This window comes from Oncorhynchus tshawytscha, linkage group LG14 (assembly GCF_018296145.1).
Source record: "Oncorhynchus tshawytscha isolate Ot180627B linkage group LG14, Otsh_v2.0, whole genome shotgun sequence".
Classification (NCBI taxonomy): domain Eukaryota; kingdom Metazoa; phylum Chordata; class Actinopteri; order Salmoniformes; family Salmonidae; genus Oncorhynchus; species Oncorhynchus tshawytscha.
This window is the reverse complement of record NC_056442.1, coordinates 28,888,186-28,902,084: the sequence shown is the minus strand read 5'-3', so window position 1 is coordinate 28,902,084 and position 13,899 is coordinate 28,888,186. Positions and strand designations below refer to the sequence as shown.

Here is a 13,899-nt window from a genome sequence, read left to right as displayed (position 1 = left end):
TTTGTTATGTACCTACTCTGCACACGGGGAGCTGTATTCACTCACAGCTTCATCACCTGAGAACAGAAAAGAGGAACAGGAGGTCAGTTCCTTTATAATGATAATTCATTCCCACTGCAGGGGTGAACAAATGGGCCCATACTGGTGATGTCTTGTTTCCTTTCAATGAACCGGAGTTATGTACGTAACCTTGACACGTATGCCAGTAGCAAATATTTCAGAGAATGAGGTGGTTTGGAAACTGGTATTCCATTAGACAAAAAAAAAAGCATCCCTTTGTTTATCAAAGATTAGTAAGAGTTAACACTTTCCTATGCTTCTGGAATGGTCGTTAATACACTAACAGCTTATAGACAGCGTGAATGCGCCGGAGGCATGAGGACTGCAGATGTGGCCAAGGCAATAAATTGCAATGTCCGTACTGTGAGACGCCTAAGACAGGACGGACAGCTGATCATCCTCGTAGTGGCAGACCACGTGTAACGCCTGCACAGGATCGGTATGGCAACTGCCGCCCAAGTTACACCAGGAACGCACAATCCCTCCATCAGTGCTCAGACTGAAGTCTTGTAGGCCTGTTTTTAAGGCAGGTCGTCAGACATCACTGGCAACAGCGTCGCCTATGGGCGCAATCCATCGCTGGACCAGCCAGGACAGGCAAAAAGTGCTCTTCACTGACGAGTAGCGGTTCTGTCTCACCAGGGGTGATGGTCAGATTGGCGTTTATCATCGAAAGAAGGAGCGTTACGCCGAGACCTGTACTCTTGCGCAGGATCGAGTCGGCGGGTCCGTCGTGGTCTGGTCTGGGGCGGTGCGTCACAGCATCGTCGGACATGCCTGCAATGACAAGCTCTCTCAACGTCGCTGTGCGTTACAGGGAAGACATCCTCCCTCATGTGGTACCCTTCCTGCAGGCTCATCTTAGCATGACAATACCACCAGCCATACTGCTCGTTCTGTGCGTGTTCTGCCATGGCCAGTGAAGAGCCCGGATCTCAATCCTATTGAGCACGTCTGGGACCTGTTGGATCGGAGGGCGAGGGCCATTCCCACCAGAAGTGTCCGGGAACTTGCAGGTGCCTTGGTGGAGTAACATGTCTTAGTTGTTTAAATATTTGTATGAACATGTTAAGTTTACTGAAAACAAATGCAGTTGACAGTGAGGACATTTTTTTTGCATCACAGTGCATTTCTAGTAAAAGCTAACAAGTTGACACTTATGGTCTAATCCAAGGGGTGTCACTCATTTAATGGAGGGCCTCGTCTGCTGGATTTAGTTTCTCTCAATTAAGTCGTAGACAACCAGGTGAGGGGACTTCCTTACTAATTTCATCCCCCTCCTCTCCCCTGGAACTATTCCCCAGGTCCTTGCTGCAAATGAGAATGTGTTCAGTCAACTTACCTGGTAAAATAACAAATAGGTCACCTTAATTCAAACATTTACAAGGGCGGAGCAAAAACTCCCACTCGGCCCTCTGGAATGGGTTTGACACACGGTCTAATATCTAGTTCAGTGTTAATCTTTTTCCATTTGAGAAAGAGTATGAGTTTATGAAAACCCTTGGGGAGCACAATGTTTTCTGCGAATGAAATCACTTAAGGTTGCAGAATTACAGGAAACTTAAATACCCTGGTATTCCATAAATCCTGATTGGAAGATAATGGATATCCTGCTTATTCTCCCTTTTCTGTGAATCCTCCAGTCGGGATTTTGGGAAAACCACGTCATTTATTTAAAGCTCTTGGCAACCCTACACATTTCACTGTGTTAGATGGAATTCTTACTTGTCTGGTAGTAGTCATACACTTTCACCACAGCTGGTTTCAGATTCCTCACAGGCACATCCTCCTCTATGGCCAGGCTGTACGTCTTCGTTTCCTTCTGCTTGAGCTGGAAGAAAAGGAATAATACATTTGACATTGCAGTTCAATGTTATAGATTCACATAGTGTTACTGTGTAAAACCTCCACTACAGTCTTACTTTGATGTTACTGTTCAAGTTAAATCCAGTGTGTAGATGCAAATGAGACCACATCCAACTTGGTTCTGTAACCGATAAAGACAGCCCCGTTTAGATGCAACATTCATTATTCATGTTCCTACCCCATCTAGGTAGATGATGACATGTCCTTCCTCCAGGTCAACACGTTTGACAGTGGGGTCATTTTTCAACTGGAAGAACAGAACACAGGATAAGATTGTGTCATAGACAGTTCAACTGAAACGTTCGAAGGACAAATACTGGCATTACAATTAGAACAGACGCCATTATCATGTTATACATCAACTAATCCTCAAGGGGATTATACTTAGGGCCAGGAGTGTTCCCTAAACTGAGGTTCTCTTATTGACTCACAGGCCCGAGGGAGGACTTGTCCAGGACGAAGCCGGAGAGAAGCTTGACATTGATGATCACCATGTTGGTCTCCTTTCGCCGACCATTGTACCTGTCAGTCACAGAGTCAGATGAAGGATGGATATTATCTTAAAGGTGCAAATATGCAGGAATCGCTCTGACATTTCCTGATAGCTTAAGCTAACTAGTCAAATTTTAGCAAAGTTAGTGACAAAACAAGAAAATCATTGGACCATCTAAACCGCTTTGAAATATATTTTCAGTAACCAAACAGGTTTTATTTTATGCCGTTCAAAACCGAAAGGAAAAGATGAAAACGATACTTAATGGGAAGCACAGAACAGATCTAGCACTTCTTCGACTTGCTGTCAATGAGAACGACAGATCTATAACTAATTTCTACATGAATTTGGTCAGGTCGCCGAAAAAGTTAGTGCAGCTTTAAACACGCATTTTAAAATGCATCTACACACTGGTGGTTCAGTCATTATTTTCAGCTGCTATTTCAAGGGTAAAAGGAATACCACTGTACCTGACAGCCACAGACACGATCAGAGATTTCTTGGTGCCGTCACATTTCCCAAGCGTCTGTGTTGAGATGTTGAAAGCAGAGAAGTCAGGAGGAGGGGGAATATTGTAGTGCATGGCGATCTGAAAAGACAGACGATACTACTGAGATGCATGAAATCAACATACACATTTCAATGAACAGTAGTACACATGCATTACCATTAATGCTGAAATTCTAGGGTTGAAACGTTAGTTTTTGTGCAACAGTGTGCTCTACTGAACACAAACCAGATACTCAGTACATGCAGTACTGAGAGGCAGCAAAGGGAAAAACGACTGGAGCCTGACCTGCACAAACACACAGCTCTTGCCCTGTGCCTTGATGTTGTAGTCCCCAGGGACCTCCCTCAGCTGCTCCTCCTGATAGAGCAGCCTGTTGTTCTGATTCACAGTAAACTTCATCTTCAGGCCGCCGGCCGAGCTCACACTGACTATACTAGCGCCCTCTGGACGGAAGGTGGCAGCACCGTACTTGGCCAGGGCCTGCAGTGCTACCACTGTGTCCTGGTGACAGAGGGCGGGGGGGGGAAATCAAATTCAGCACAACAATTCAAGGAAATCCATGTGTTGTGAAATGATTGTAAAGGCTTTAATACAAATGTCCAATTTGCTACATTTCATATACAAATAAGGATTTGGTGTGATCCATGTACTAACAGTAGGATCTATTGGCAGAGGAGTTGCTAGAGTGAATAAATGTCTACCAGACCAATAGAGTACCTGTGTGGAGGCGAATCCTCCGTAGGGGTTCTGCTGCTGGGCCAGCCATCGGACGATGCCAATGGAGTATTCCAGCCCAAAGCCTGGCATGGTGGGACCGGAGAGCAGCGCCAGCAGCACATAGGATGTCATCTCCACCTCCAGAGAGTCAGTCTTCGTCCCAGAAGCCTCTGCTCTCTCCCAGTGACGATTGCCACCTGTGGGAATTTTCATTGTCAGTTTCCCAGCAGTCAGAAAGGTAGAGACATACATTTTCACAAAGAGACAAGACATACCGGAGGTAGCAGCTATCTTGTCCAGGTGGGTGATGAGCTTGGCCCTCATGTCCTGGTTTTGGGCCAGGGTGAAGGTGTAAGATAGCAGGGCTATGGTGTAGGTGTTCTCCAGCTTGTCAGACACTGCTGCCTTCAGACACATCAAACTCTTCTCCACCATGGGGTCCTGACACACCAACAGACAACAGGATTGTGTTTATTAGGCACCAAACAGAGGAACACTGATTGAAATGAGGGAATATCTGGACCAATAGAAATGGGTTGTCCATTGCGCTCCCTAATGAATACAACGCAGCCCTTTTATCACGTTTTTAATACGGGTATGAGTACTGAATGTTAGCAATATAAATAAATTAACTAGTGAATATACTGTGTACAGTGAGCTTGAGGCTCTGCAGAGAAGAATTGGACAAAAACATATTATGGATTTTCTCCCATTCTTCTCTGCAGATCCTCTCAAGCTCTGTCAGGTTGGTTGGGGAGTGTTACTGCACAGCTATTTTCAGGTCTCTCCAGAGGCAAAACAGTCGGAGGTCCTGAGCACTCTGGAGCAGGTTATCAAGGACCTCTGTACTTTGCTCTGTTCATCTTTGCCTTGATCCTGACTAGTCTCCCAGTCCCTGCTACTGAAAAACACCCCCACAGCATGCTGCCACCACCATGCTTCACCGTAGAGATGTTGCCAGGTTTCCTCCAGACATGGCCCTTCGCATTCAGGCCAAAGAGTTCAATCAGACCAGAGAATCTTGTTTCTCATGGTCTGAGAGTCTTTTCGCAAACCCCAAGTGGGCTGTTATCTGCCTTTTACTGAGGAGTGGCTTCCATCTGGACACTCTACCATAAAGGCCTGATTGGTGGAGTGCTGCAGAGATGGGAGAACCTTCCAGAAGGACAACCATGTCCACAGAGGAACTCCAGAAATCTGTCAGACTGACCGTCAGGTTCTTAATCACCTCTGACCAAGGCCCTTCTCCCCCGATTTCTCAGTTTGGCTAGGCGGCCAGCTCTAGGAAGAGTCTTTATTAGTAACAAACTTTTTCAATTTAAGAATGATGGCAGCCACTGTTCTTGGGGACCTTCAATGCTACAGAAATGTGTTGGTACCCTTCCCCAGATCTGTGCCTCAACACAATCTGTTTCGGAGCTCAATGGACAATTCCTTCAACCTCACGGCTTGGTTTTTGCTCTGGCATGCACATATATATATATAAACACAGGTGTGCACCTTTCCAAATCAAGTCCAATCAATTGAATTTACCACAAGTGGACTCCAATCAACTTGTATAAACACCTCAAGAATGATCAATGGAAACAGGATGCACCTGAGCTCAATCTCAAGTCTCATTGCAGAAGATCTGAATACTTGTGTAAATAAGGAATCTTTTTTTAAATTTTCAATACATTTGCAAACATTTCTACAAACCCATTTTCGCTTTGTCATTATGGTGTAGTGTGTGTAGATCGCTGAGGATTTAAAAAATGTTACGGCTAATGTAACAAAATTCTGAATACGTTTCCAGAAGGAACTGTTATATTGGGATGTTTAACAAATTAGAATATATGGCAAGTGAGGTGTTCTGTGGGTGATATCATCTTATTTAGAATTGTGTGAAGTAGTTGGACGGCTAAGCAGAAATATCCACTAGGGCCGTTCATGTTTTGATAAAAGCACCAAATGTGGCCTTGTTATTCAATAAGATTTTTTTTTAAATACTTGGATATGAAAGAGGTGATAACTCACAGAAGTGTTGCCATCCAGCTCCAGCAGTGCAGCGGTGATGTAGGCAGTGAGTGACACTTGATCCCCAACCCCTCCCTATGACAGCAAAGGATGCCAGTAAACTTCATACAGTACTCCAAGGTGTTAGTTTCAAAGTCACATTGATATCAGGTAAAAACATTGCACTGTTTAAAACATTCACATAATGGTGCACAAAAAAACTGTACTGTTTTGGAGATGCACAAATGCTGTTGGGACTAGTCAGACTGAGGTCCCTTTAGGGAGGTGGTGTGTTCTCAGGACCGGCTAAAACATGCTTGGGATTCTTGTGCTCAGTATGTGCTCCTTTGGGGCACACGTGGGGTCCTAAGGTCCTCCTGAACAGTACATTTTGCTACAAGTCAGTGCAATATGAAGTATGTAAAGTATTCATATTTGATGTTAACCTATGTGTTGTTATCAAGTCTTTTGTTTGTTAGTCATCTAGGATTTTATGCAGACTCCACCATTGCACTCTAAATAGAAGGGGACACTTGCACCAGAACCTCCTGCTGAATCTCTGCCCATAACGTCACCTTCTCACATTTGGTGGCAGCAGTATAATACTCCTCTTATTACCCACTGAGGTCTGACTCCCCTTTACCTTCATGCCGTTATGGAAGAGTTTCCCCACTGACGCGATGCAGCCATCCGTCTGCTGGTGACTGGCCAACCAGGCCTTGGCCTGGGCAATGTGGGCGGGGTCCACAAAGATGTAGGGCTTGGCCCCTCCAAAGGACTTCAGCACAAAGGAGGTGAGCCTGAGTGGACACAGGTCAGATGTCGTGAGCCTTGCCTAAACTATGGATCATAGACTCGATAACAGAAGCTAGTAGCCATACTGTGTGTGCTGAAGCCAACTATATTTGCGATAGCACATACTAGTATGTATTTGAGACCATCACATTCTTACCTTGATAACATACTGCAACCCCCTATAATCTAACGTCATTTTCATGACTTAAAAAAAAGAGAAGTAAATTGAGGAATAATGTAAGAAGGTATTAGGACAATTGAACTGACCACGTGTTTCCAGACTCATCGCTCTTCCCAAAGGCACTGTAGGAGCCATCGTCATGCTTGTAGTTGAGCTCTCTCTGGTAGCCTGCAAACACAAATGGCCAAATGAACAAAGACACTCCTTCTAGGGACTTGTACTGTATGTGGAAGGTGACGTTAACTGGTTCAGAGCCAAATATAAAGAACAGGTTGTTGCTAGTCAGAGGTGAGATGCACACAGGACCAGACAGCTTATTTAAAAAGTACAAGGCTTACTGCAAATTATATTGTCATATCCCAGGGCATGCTACGTGTGCCATTAAACATTTCAATAACCGTTGCAGTCCATGTCACCAGGGTTGTGTCCAGTAAGAAGATTGTCATTTTTAGGCTGTAACTGAACAGGTCTGATAATTGCTTGGTTTTCTTTGCAACACATGTTGTGCCTTACTGAACTGGATCCAGCTCACTCACCACTTTCTAGGAAGCCTGTGGCCCTGGTCTGGATCTCCTTGGTGAGCTGCCTGGTGCTTTGCAGGTAGTTGAGGATGTAGATGTTGGGAGCAAAAAGCACCATGTTCTGCTCTCCACAGCCATAGGGCATCTGCAACAGGCTGTCCAGGTTCTTCATGGCCCGACCCATCAGGTCACCTGGTGAAAGAGACCAACCATTGAGACAATCGCAGTGGATAGTCGACCAGCAGAGGCCCATTTCTTACCTTAACCATAAAAATAGCCAATGCTTATCCTGATCCTCACCCATAACCTTAAGGCAATCATAGATCTGCAGGTGGAATATCCACTTCCATGAATAGAGGGATGAAAAATCCTTGCCTACACTTCATCTGCACCAAAATGGAAAACATATCCTGAAAATGTTAGAACTTAAAATAGTTAGGTGTGAAAATTCAGCAAAACAGATGGATAATTCTCACCCAGTACTGAGAGGGAGGCCTTGGCAGAGCCCTCCACGAACACCTTAGGCAGCTTCAGAGAGATGTCCTTCTCCACTGGGCCCTCTGGTGACGCGAGACAGATAAACAAGAGACTGAGTGACTTGAGAACCGTTTTAACCAATTAAAAAGTATCTGTCATCTAAACCACAACAAATGCACGTCAACTTAATCATCGGGGTAATTATGAGAACGTATGTCTGATAGACGCCAGGAGATTACCTGCAGGGCAGAGCAGAGCGTTGTGGCTGACCGTCTCCTGGGTTCCCTCGGCCTGATAGCGGGAAAGGGAAACGGCACCAAAAGATATGTAAAACATTTTTAAAAAGTCTCATGATGACAACGCAAGTTAATTCTACCATAGAATTTATATGGTAACCACTTAAAGGTACATTTCACTCCAAAATCAAAGTTAATCAAACGTTTTAAACCTGAAACGTAGACCAATGTTAAGCTAAGTCTACATCCCAGACTGTCTGTTGTGTAGGTCCAGCTATACAGCTTAATCTAAAATGTAAAATATATGCACCAAGTAATTATTTCTTAAAAATATATACACATTTTCAAGTTATTATGCATGGGCCGGAGTCTAACTGCATTTGGGCTTGAAACACCAAACCAGGTTTGTCTCCTCGCATCAAAATATGTAACATAAAATAGCAGGGGATATAAATTGTACTGTAGTCACCCTTGCCCTAGTGTTACTGAAAACCCAGATCTCTTTTTAATTAATGTGGGAGAAAAACAGTGGACTTGCTATACAGGACAGACACTCACCTCCACCAGCAGTGTTTGCACAACGGTGTCAATACGTCCTTTCTCTGGCACCGTGGCCACCTCGTTGCCGCAGAGCTTCTCAGTTTTCAATGCCTCGGCGCTCACTTTCACACTCACCTCCCCTATAGTTCAGTCCAGGGAAACATTAACATTCCAGTCTAGACCAGTCACACATGAACCTGCCCCTCCATCAGCTTGCTCCCTTTCACCCACTACCTCCAGCCTCAACTGTTCCCTCCTTTGTTCCATCCCTCCATTTCTCTGATAACCCCTGAGGGAGATCTTTGAGCATGTCATATTCAAGGAATTTGTGTATCAGATAAACGTCAACAACGTAAATTTCAGTCTAACGAGAGCTGTGTGAAGTCAACAACCCTGTCTTACAGGAGCATCACTGCTTCCAAATCACTCCCTACCCCTCTGGCCCTAACCCTTCACTATTTGAAAGGTGTGGATGGGTATAAGCAGTGTAGTGGAGCTTCTACCATATTTCTAACACCTTACAGCTCTGCAAACAAAGGGTTAGGGGGTAAGGGCCTAGGTGTAGGGAGTACATGGAGTCTATTGCAAGAGCCTTGTGATAGATTGGCAGAGTACTGTATGGCTCACCTAGAGCAGTTGGGGTGAGGATCCACTTGAAGGTCCTGCTCTCTTCAGCACACAGACACAGTGTGTACTGGCAGCCTTCACATGGCCTGGCTGTGAACTGGTTCGACTCAGCTAGAGTCACCTTCACCTAGGAGAAACACATGGGGTCAATTGCAACTTTACTAGATTTCTCAAAAACGTCAGAGCGTCTATAGATTGTCGGCAACAGGCAGCTCATGGGCCAAAACCAGCTCGTGAGTGATTTGTTCCCCCAAAGTTTAGCAAAAACAACTAATTCAAGGGTTTCTTTATATTTTCTACATTGTAGAATAGAGACATCATAACTATGACAACCAAAAAATACGTGTTAAAATATATTTAGATTCTGCAAAGTAACCACCCTTTGCCTTGATGACAGCTTTGCACACTCTTGGCATTCTCTCAACCAGCTTCATGAGTTCCCACATATGCTGAGCCCCAGTACGGCTGCTATTCCTTCATTCTGCGGTCCATGCATCCCAAACCATCTCAATTGGGTTGAGGTGATTGTGGAGGCTAGGTCATCTGATGCAGCACACCATTGCTCTTCTTGCTCAAACAGCCCTTACACAGCCTGGAGGTGTGTTTTGAGTCATTGTCCAGTTGCACTAAGTGCAAAACAGATGGGATGGCATATCGCTGCAGAATGCTGTGGTAGCCATGTTGGTTAAGCGTGTCTTAAATTGTAAATAAATCAGAGACAGTGTCACCAGCAAAGCACCCCCACAACATCACACCTCCATGCTTCACGTGGAAACCACATGCGGAGATCCGTTCACCTACTCTGCGTATCAAAGACATGGCGGTTGGAACCAAACATCTCAAATTTGGACTGACCAAAGGACAGATTTCTACTGGTCTAATAGCAATTGCTTGTTTTTCTTGGTCAAGTCTCTTCTTATTGGTGTCCTTTAGTAGTAGTTTCTTTGCAGCAATTTCACCATGAAGGCCTGATTCATGCAGTCTCCTCTGAACAGGTGATGTTGAGATGTCTGTTACTTGAACTCTGAAGCTTTATTTGGGCTGCAATTCCTGAGGCTGGTAACTAATAAACTGATCTTCTGCAGCAGAGGCAAGTCTGGGTCTTCCCTTCCTGTGGCGGTCCTCGTGAGAGCCAGTTATCATAGCGCTTGATCGTTTTTGCAACTGCACTTGAAGAAACTTTCAAAGTTCTTGACATTTTCTGTTTTGACTGACCTTCATGTCTTAAAGGAACGACACTTGTTTCTCATTGCTTATTTGAGCTGTTCTTGCCATAATATGGACTTGGTCTTTCACCAAATAGGGCTATCTTCTGTATACCACAACACAATTGATTGGCTCAAACGCATTATAGAGGAAAGAAATTTCACAAATTAACAAGGCACACCTGGTAATTGAAATGCATTCCAGGTGACTACCTCCTGAAGATTGTTGAGAGAAAGCCAAGAGTGTGCAAAGCTGTCAAGGCAACAGGTGGCTACTTTGAAGAATCTCAAATACAAAATCTATTTTGATTTGTTTAACATTTTGTTACTCCATGTGTTATTTCATAGTTGAGTTGTCATCACTATTATACAATGTACAAAATTGTTTTAAAAAACTACTAACTATAAAATGACTATTGTAGCTGGAAACGGCAGATTTATTAATGGAATATCTACATCAGCCCATTACCAGCAACCATCACTCCTGTGTTCCAATGGCAGGTTTTGTTAGCTAATCCAAGTTTAGAATTTTAAAAAGGCTAATTGATCATTGGAAAACCCTTTTGTAATTATGTTAGCACAGCGGAAAACTGTTGTGCTGATAAAACTGGCCTTCTTTAGACTAGAGTATCATTTCTGGGTTTGATTACAGGCAGAAACAAAGAAAACTCGAAAAATGAAAATTCAATGCCATCTCAGACTGGCCAAACCAGAATAAAATTAACAGATTAAGATGGGCAAAATAAACCCGACACTGGACAGAGGAACTCAGTTTGCGATGCTGTTTAACAGATTAAGATGGGCAAAATAACTGACACTGGACAGAGGAACTCAGTCGATGCTGTTTCGTTATCGTCATCATCTGCCCCCACCCCCCGACCATTTGCTCCAACACAAATTGGCCTGCAGCTGAATCTAGTTGCCTACCCCTGGTCTACCCAAATGAAGTGGGACTGGAGAGGTAAAGAAAGAGACAACCCTGGGAGGGCTTACCATGATACACTTGGAGAGGTAGTTGAACACTGTGGCCTTGAGTGTGAACATCTCCCCCCGGATGACAGAGTAGGGCAGCGTCAGGCTCACAAAGAAGGGTTGGAAGGCAGTGAGGCCAGTGTTGGGAGCCAGGCCAAAACCCACTGAGGAAGTACAGAACGCCCCTGCAGCCCACTTAGTGATGGTGTCTGGGACAGTCTTCTCAACATTCACTTTTCCTGTAAGTCTGGTCGTGGTGAAAAAGGCGCAATAAAAACCATGTATATTAACATCAGAACACATAACATGGTCAATAAAATAGCAGACTAGGTGATTATTTTTAAATCAACCCCTAGGACAAAGACATGCCTGTGGTTTCAGTATTGCCATTTTAGTAGGCATGGTCAGCCCAGCACCCCATGGAAAGGAATGTGTGTTGGACTACAAATATGGCGTCTGTCAGAAAGCTTACCCCACAGGAACCAGGTCCCAGATCCAGGTCTCAGGGAAGTACGTGCGGACGGTCTCCTTAGGCCTGTCAGAGGCACCAGAGGGTTGTGCGCGCTCCTCATTTGGCATCATGTTCATGGACGAGCTGTAAATAGAAACAAATCCTTCATTAGGTTGAGACTAGGAAGGTTTATACATTAGCATATCAAATACAGATTTGCAGGCATTTTGTCAGGTGCAGCGAAACACTGGCATTACTAGGTCCAACAATACAAATAAAAGTTTAAGAACAAACAATTCAAGTAGATATTAGAGTGGGAATATAAATGGTGTGTAGACAGAATATAATTTGGAAAAGGTACAGTAGTAGCTATATTAGGATGAGCCATGTTGAGAACACAGTATTATCATACACAGTATATAAACAGAATACCTTCCATTGGAAAGACTGTGTTGCAGTGGTAAGGTTTTTTCACGTCAGAGTTGGTCAGGATCTTGATTCCAACTTCCTAAAATGAGAAGTAAAGCAATAGAACAGTCAGTGTAAAGGCCAGATCATACCTGTATTTCAGTTTTGCTCAATTATGTGGGTATTGGTTGAATCAATTTAAAACCAAACATCTTTTTACTTATTTCTGAAAAGTCACTTCATAGACAGCATTCTATTTTAATTAATTCAGTGTCTACTTTACAAAGATGCCATTTTAGCCTGAGTCTTTCATATACATTTTCAAAACAGACAAACTTATTTGAGTCTCATACTTTAAAGATGCTGTAGACATCGTTTTTGTCGTCGCTGGGGCCAAACCTGAATGAGCGTCTCCCCCAATCAGGTACAACCAACTCTGGTACAGGTGGAAGGGGCCTAATCGTCGCCTCTTCAAATCTTGGAGGATATCGAAGGCATGGGTAGGGGTCTTCTACCATGTATGAATATCCAGACAACTTCTGAACAGGCAGCTGACTGAAGACCTGCAGAGAGGGAAGTAATATACTTCTAGTAATACTGACTTAATAACCCGCAGCATCTTGACAGTCAGAGCGTGGTCGGTGCATGGTCATAGGGTCAGTACATAGTTAGGACAATGTTAGTGCATAGGATAACACCTGGGTTAAATGCATATAGCCAATACTTTATCTGCACTCAATTTAGTGGTACAACAGAACCAACTAAATAGTCCCACAAGTTAAAACTTCTAAACTTTAATTATCAGACAGTGGTATAGACATGATTAGAGGAAGCTGAAAATGAGCCGAATCCCACCTTGAAAAACATGGGTGCACAAAAACAATGCCAAAGGTGGTGTGTGTGATCATGGTTAGGCTTCAGCTTAGTGTGGTGAGTCAATGGTTAGTAAGTGAATGTGATGGGCTGTCTTGTCCCAAATGGCCCCCTATATATAGTGCACTGTCCACAATGAGGCCCTGGTTAAAAGTAGTGCACTACATAGGGAGCCATTTGGGATGCAGAACCATGGAGAACGTACAGAGTCTAGGCTGAGCTCCTGTTCAGGCTGCAGCAGCAGCACACTCTGGTCGATGGCCCTGAGAGAACACAGAGACCCTGGGTGGGCCTGGAGGCTCAGAGAGGTCTTCTCCCCTGGCAACTCCTGGAGGGACGAGAACTTCAGGGACACCTGGAGAGGAGAAAAGGATGAGACATCACAGAAAATGTTTAAACATATCTACAGTGCCTTCAGAAAGTATTCATACTCCTTGACATAATCCACATTTTGTGTGTTACAGCCTGAATTCAAAATGGATTAAATATGTATTTTTTCCTCACCCATCCACACACACACAACCCCATAATGACAAAGTGAAAACACGTTATTAGAAAATGATCGCAAATGTATTTAATTAAATACAGAAATCTAATTTACATAAGTATTTCTCCCCCGAGTTAATACTTTGTATAAGTACCTTTGGTGGCGATTACAGCTGTGAGTCTTTTTGAGTTATTGCGCACCTAGGGCTGTGGCAGTCACAAAATGTTGTCAGCCGGTGATTGTCAAGCAAATAACTGTTCGGCCTCATGGTAATTGACCGTTAATGAACAAACATTTAGCATCTCCTGGCTTACATACATAGCATACATCCATTTTAAAAAGTCTAATAAATCCATGTAATATAGCCTACACCTTCACAATAAATCCATTATTTATTTTAGACAGGTCTAAAGAAGCATGATATGAAGAAAATGTAGTCCATTTCAGAAGAACAGAACAGCATACTCTGAGTTGTCCTTATGTT

General features: G+C 43.8%; 1 protein-coding gene across 1 annotated transcript in view; it reads right to left on the bottom strand.

Annotated features, from left to right (window-relative positions):
• Positions 1 to 13,899, bottom strand: part of LOC112267386 (alpha-2-macroglobulin-like) — a 29,690-nt gene that overhangs the window by 428 nt on the left and 15,363 nt on the right. Inside the window, exons 15-35 of the mRNA XM_042296558.1 lie at positions 13,134 to 13,283; positions 12,409 to 12,618; positions 12,080 to 12,155; positions 11,669 to 11,810; positions 11,218 to 11,443; positions 9,020 to 9,146; positions 8,411 to 8,532; positions 7,856 to 7,907; positions 7,616 to 7,699; positions 7,155 to 7,331; positions 6,705 to 6,786; positions 6,286 to 6,442; positions 5,664 to 5,738; positions 3,923 to 4,088; positions 3,648 to 3,844; positions 3,216 to 3,431; positions 2,890 to 3,008; positions 2,358 to 2,448; positions 2,105 to 2,173; positions 1,786 to 1,891; positions 17 to 56 (exon numbers count right to left, since the gene is read on the bottom strand). Of these exons, the coding sequence (XP_042152492.1) occupies positions 17 to 56; positions 1,786 to 1,891; positions 2,105 to 2,173; positions 2,358 to 2,448; positions 2,890 to 3,008; positions 3,216 to 3,431; positions 3,648 to 3,844; positions 3,923 to 4,088; positions 5,664 to 5,738; positions 6,286 to 6,442; positions 6,705 to 6,786; positions 7,155 to 7,331; positions 7,616 to 7,699; positions 7,856 to 7,907; positions 8,411 to 8,532; positions 9,020 to 9,146; positions 11,218 to 11,443; positions 11,669 to 11,810; positions 12,080 to 12,155; positions 12,409 to 12,618; positions 13,134 to 13,283 (2,684 nt within the window). The remainder of the gene's footprint in view (positions 1 to 16; positions 57 to 1,785; positions 1,892 to 2,104; positions 2,174 to 2,357; positions 2,449 to 2,889; positions 3,009 to 3,215; positions 3,432 to 3,647; positions 3,845 to 3,922; positions 4,089 to 5,663; positions 5,739 to 6,285; positions 6,443 to 6,704; positions 6,787 to 7,154; positions 7,332 to 7,615; positions 7,700 to 7,855; positions 7,908 to 8,410; positions 8,533 to 9,019; positions 9,147 to 11,217; positions 11,444 to 11,668; positions 11,811 to 12,079; positions 12,156 to 12,408; positions 12,619 to 13,133; positions 13,284 to 13,899) is intronic.